The following is a 6000-nucleotide window of genomic DNA, read 5'->3' as shown; positions in this document are numbered from 1 at the left end:
CTTATATCGAACTTGACATTTTTCAAACAATACTTTCGAGAAAATTTTGTCTCGTTTGTTGAACAAATGGTCGTACCTCAAACTGACTGATTATCTACTTTATACTTGTATTCAACTGTTTACTGGGTCTTACAAGTTAAACTATTCTTTTTTTTTTTATTTACAATATATAGTTTAATGATAACAAAATTCAACAAAATAAATAAAAGTATAAAGCATTTAATATAAAATTTAGCTTTCAATATGACATTTAGCATAAAAGTTGTATAAAATTGTACATAACCACGGTGACTCACGCCCAGCTGACTTGAGACTGAACGAGGGAACGTTGATATGTTGAGGAGAGAAGAAGAGTGAAAATATTACTGTATGTATGTGAAAGCAATAACAATTCACATAACAATTCACATAAATTGCCAATTTATGGTGCCATAACAGGCTGAGTTTTGGTTATTAGCACCATAAAGTGCCAATAATAGAGTTATGGCACCATAACATACCTAACAAAGGCGCCATTAACCGTAATCTGCATAAATCACCAAGTTTCATTTAATAGCGGTTTTTGCTTATCAGCATCATGCTGAGAACAGACACCCCCCCCCATTAATTGGAGACTGCTTGTGTATATATATATGTGTGTATATATATATATATATATATATATATATATATATATATATATATATATATATATATTTATATATTATATAATTTATATACATATAGAGAAAAAATTTTGGAGCAGCAGAGAGAGAGAGAGAGAGAGAGAGAGAGAGAGAGAGAGAGAGAGAGCTGAGAGTATATGGAAGTATTGAAAAAAATAAAGTCAATGCAACTTTCAGTAATTTTTTTCTTTATTGCATCTTGCTTCACTTGAATTATTGCATCGCAATTCCACTGCATAATTTTATATTATATATATATATATATATATATATATATATATAATAATATATATAATATATATATATATATATATATATTATATATATATATATATATATGTATATATATATTAAATATATATATATTACTTTATTAAAGAAATGCAGTCACTGATACTGTTTTTGGAATAACCGACTAATTCACAGGGTCAAAAGTGTTTGTCTGGCCCCCCTTGGAAAATATGCTGCAGGCGCCCATGTGTAACGCTCAATGTCAAACACAAAAAACGGTTACAAATAAATTTTCATTTAAAAATATTCATTGTGGATAACATCAAAACCTATGGTCACCAAGGTGTTATTTCATATTTAGTATATACATTTTATGTTATGATTCCATTGTTTAGTCAGTGGAAATTTTATGTTATGATTCCATTGTTTAGTTAGTAGAAATTTTATGTTGTGATTCCATTGTTTAGTTATTAGAAAATGTCTTAATTTTTCTTTATTGTTCTTAGAGAAGAATGTTTGTTTTTATTATGACTTTGGCTTGACATTAATTTTCATAAATATACAGCTAATTTGTCAAGCTTCATGTAACTTATACTTTATAATATCTTATTAGGATAGAGCTCGGATGTTGTTGGCACGCTACAGTCAGCGCTGGGTAAAAGCAGTAGCAAGAGGCTCTTTATCAATAAATCAAGATGCTAGCGAGTCCACAAGTCCCCCAGGACTTCCTGCCCGTCACAGTTCCTCAAAGCAGTGCCCTTGCCAGTACATTGAAGATCACCTTCACTATAAGCCTCAAGGTTTGTGCAAGTTATTGTGCACTTTCTGTATTCTTCCAGATGTTAACTAAGAAATGGACATTCTTCTGTCTGGGGATTTGCCTGAAGATAAAGTAGAAATCTCTAAAAGTGAAACCTCGCTAATTAAAGTGTTCATTTCAAATATGTATATATCTATTTTACGTGTTTAGTATGAAGTCAGCTTTGTAGACAATTCTGCAATGTGCAATGTGTTAATTATCGAGGATTCTCAACAGCTTGGGTTATGGCAATGAACCTCTTGGTATCCTCATGTTCTGTCAAATTTCAAGATCTCTCAGGTCGCATGGGTTACTCACTACTCTTTGGGATTTACTCCTTCTAACCCACTTTTTTCATTTTTGGCCCAAATGCTAATAGAAAATAGGAGTGGCAGCTGCATATGCCATAACAAAATTATATTGTTTACAGAAGTAACTATTGTTTACAGAAGTAACTATTATTTTGCTTACTGAAGTAATCAGAGGTTCTTGTTTGCCAGAGTATGAATGAGTAAAGCAGTTGTGCTTAATTGTTTATGATCATAAAGTTTGCAGTTTTCATGTGTTTATGAAAAGGGCACTTCCAGTGTGTAAATTACAGTATTTTAAATTTATAGAAGGTATTGTACTGTATGTTGCAGTATACATCATGAGTGGTGGCATGGATTGTAAAGAATTATTATGTTTATTTCTCCATAATGTTTATTTACATGAACAGTGTACGTATGTCATTTAATGTAATATTTTGCTATTTTTTAAGTATGTTTTCAAGTACATACCCTTAAAATATTTCATTTAGTATTAAATGTCTGTATATATTGAATCTTATTTCACTATTTCAATATTTTAAGGCTGTCACTCCCATTTTTATTAGAATGTATGAGCATGCACTTTATATGATAAACTGCCAAAACAATGCTCAAAATCCTGATTCAAAGTATCTTGGTCATCATATGTTTCTTTTATTTCTCTTATTTTGTAGTTCATGATATGGAATTTTTGTGATGGGATTAATTATTTGGTAAAATTAAGTCTTGACCAATATGTGAATGGCTTAATAGTAAAAGGATATGAAATGTATCTCTGATATTTTATACTACATATTCTATTACAAGTCTTGGAAAAATCATTTAAGCACAGTTTTCCGTACGTATTTTTCATCATACTTAATACTATAGTACTACAGCAAAATCTCATTCGATGGGGTAGATGTCTGAACTTTTTTATTTATTTATTCTTTTTTTGTTAAAGTTTTGAAAAATTTACTCACTTGTTTAATGAAATATTATTTCATTCCCTTTTCCCTGAAATCTGATGAAGAATTTACTACTTTATCTAAAGAAATGCTTCTTAAAAAACTGATAGAAAAAATTACTAATGAAAAATCAATGCAAAGTCCATCACAAAGGCCCTAGAATGTTTTATTATCAAAATTAGGAACTACAGTGCACTAGCAGTTCTTCTAAATGAGTGGTATGGATTGAAGGCTACAGAGGATTTTTATTTTCCTTGCAAATGCAGTTAGGTTGATAATAGGGTTTTTTAGGCATTGGTAATAGTAAATCTAACAGCATCATGTGCACAGTATTGTTGTTTTTCGTAAAAACAACAATACTGTGCACATGATGCTGTGAATCCTCAAAGGAGTTACACTCTCATGGTCCCCCTAGGGCTCCTTAGGACAGACTAACCAGTCTCAAATATATCCCTTTCAGTTGGTATTGGCCAGAATAATGCCAGTTGGCTCAGTGATAGAATATAAAGGACTAAGGACAAGAGCACTCAAACTGTCCTACAATGCCTACCTTGGTCTTCCTTCATCCTACATGCTCAAATTTTCACCCCAGTCCCATGCCTTTTCATCAGGGAGAGTGGGTGGGTTTGAGGACTCACAGTGGCTACCAAAAATAGGATTTTCTTATATCAATGACTGTTATTTGTTTACTGATAGCATAGCAGCTGTTCATCTCGAAGGAGCCTAAACTCCTAATAAATCCAGTAACCCAGAGAAATTACTTTGGTTTGAAGCACGTATAGTCACAGGTTATCACCCATTTTCTTTATTCTGGTTATTAGAGTTTGGGAATAAAGAACAGGATACAACACAATAACCTATATATGTATTATTCTTTATAGTTCTAAGGTGATTTGCCTAATTATGTTAGGTCTGGCTACAGGATTAGTTTGCCTTCCCTGGCAAAATCTCAACACGACCATTACTCTCACAGCAGAAGTACTCCAGGATTTATCGTTGTTCTCGCCTTTTGAATGTGATGCAGCTTGCCTAAGAAAAGAGTGAGGGTCTGCTTTTTAATGAGAGACAAAAATAATTCTCTGTCCATGTAGAGAGAGTGGTGTCTTTGTGCCAGGGTGTAGGAAAAATAGGACCATCTTGGAAGTTTGCTGTGACATCTAGGTAAACGAGTGCTTGAATCAAGCATAATTTTTTATGCAAAAACTCCTTCAAAAGAAAAGGGGATTTTCCTTTAAAAGGTCCTCATTCTTGGACAGGAATGATAGGTCAGGAGATAATGATAAATGACAACTAGATGTGAGTGATACCAAAGTGGTCAAGAAATTTGCCTTTCGGAGCATATGAGTTGTAGTTGTGTTGGGCCCACTGAACTGAGGATATGACAGGTGTCCAAGAGCCTTATTCAGGGACCAGGTAATGGGAAGCCTTGCAGGAGCTGGCCTTTGCAATGCAAAAGAATGGAGAAGGTAATTAACAATTTCTAAATTAGAATCAATTCCAAACCATAAAAGCTAGGGTTCCAACAGGTGCCTTGTATTCCATGATTATTTTAATAGCAAGACACTTGACCTCAAAAGATTTACGTATAGTAAAATGTAAAACTGTCTCAACCGATTTCAACTGGGCTGGTAATCTAACCAAATTTTCCATACAGACTGTTATGCCAAATAGATGAAGTCCATAGTTTTTGCACTAGATACCTAGCAACATTAGGTAAAATAGTCTTCACAGTAGACTAGATTTGAAAAATCTACACGTGGTGGTCACGGTTCAGAAAGGAGGAAGCATAGATTACTTCCCCTCCTTCTGTGTGGGATAGAACAGAGGATGGCAATAGAATCTATTCTCTCACTTATGGTTGAAAAAAAAGGATCCAATGACCATTTGGCTGATTCAGGGACACTAAGTAAGCATTTCCATTGAAACCTAATACGTAGATTGTTCAAAGCCTTCAAAATCTAGGACAATGGAGGAAAAGGGTTTGTCATCCTCCATTCATTCCAGTCATGTAAGAATGCATCTCCTACTATTGCATGAATATCCAGGTTCAAAGACACACACACACTGCAAGTTGATGGTTCTTGCTTGTGGCAAATAAGTATAATTCTGGATGTGGAAGCATGTTGACAATTGCTGACTTGAGAGGGGCTGAGCATGAGCCCAATCTCTTGGTAAAGACTTTGTAATCGTATTGTATAAGACCAACAAAATGTGGGTTGCTTTTGGAGGTTTCAGTATTCTGAGATGGGAAGACAGCCAACAGCTCCAGGAAGCTGATATGACTTCCTCAGAACAGGTGATCATCTTCCCTCTACCTGAAAACTCTCCCAATGGCCTCCCCAACCTATCAAGCAGGCATCTGTATGCATAAGCACTCATGTGGAAGATGGAGTGTGAGGTTTGACTTGTTTACCAGAGACCCCTTCCAGGTCCACGGATGGAATATCTTCCCAATCTCAGATGAAAGTGATCACAAAACCTTTTCCTGTTTTGTGAGAGCTAGGTTCTGTTTACATCCTACAGTCACAATCTCAGGAACAGATCTACCGCAGACACAAACTGTTGTCTGGAAAACCTGGGCTGTGCAAGGAACCCTCCAAGGTCCTTTCTTATTCTAGTTCGAGCACTGTTGGAAAGAGACAGCCAGCCATGAAGAGTATCCCAACAAAGTCCCAGCCACAGGAAAATGTCTCTTAGATGTAAGGAAGGACTTGTGTTCTATTTATTGGGAACCTTTTGACTCAAGTATGTTGACTACCACTGAAAGGTTTCATCAGCACTCTTCTTTTATGGCTTCCCAGATCAGTCAATTCCTTCTATCTTCAGCTCCAATAAAAGAAATAAGTAAAGTAGATAGAAAAAACTATGCAAATAATGTGTTCAAGCTTGACAGGTCAAGGATCACCCTTCATTCGTAGGAATCCTTCTTGGGGGACACTGAAGAGTGGTGGCTAATAGTAAATACAACTTTCTCTATATCCCCCTTTTAAGAGGGGTCTAGTTTTTTGGGGAAAAAACTCTTTTAGAGGAGGGGATGGGTGAGATCATCT

At 34.9% G+C, this 6000-nt stretch overlaps 1 protein-coding gene across 9 annotated transcripts in view; it reads left to right on the top strand.

The window, feature by feature from the left end:
• LOC135195686 (transmembrane protein 268-like) overlaps positions 1-6000 on the top strand; it is a 779026-nt gene that overhangs the window by 751393 nt on the left and 21633 nt on the right. For 6 of the 9 annotated variants that reach the window (XM_064222077.1, XM_064222081.1, XM_064222080.1 and 3 more), the window contains exon 9: positions 1510-1696. In XM_064222077.1, coding sequence (XP_064078147.1) covers positions 1510-1696 — 187 coding nt within the window. Of the gene's footprint in view, positions 1-1509; positions 1697-6000 lie in introns of those variants that run through there. The other 3 variants (XR_010310216.1, XR_010310214.1, XR_010310218.1) reach the window with 3 other exon arrangements.

The sequence above is a fragment of the Macrobrachium nipponense genome, chromosome 16 (genome assembly GCF_015104395.2).
Source record: "Macrobrachium nipponense isolate FS-2020 chromosome 16, ASM1510439v2, whole genome shotgun sequence".
In the NCBI taxonomy this organism is placed as follows: Eukaryota; Metazoa; Arthropoda; class Malacostraca; order Decapoda; family Palaemonidae; genus Macrobrachium; species Macrobrachium nipponense.
Note: the sequence above shows the minus strand (reverse complement) of the source record. Positions and strands in the feature narration are given on the sequence as shown.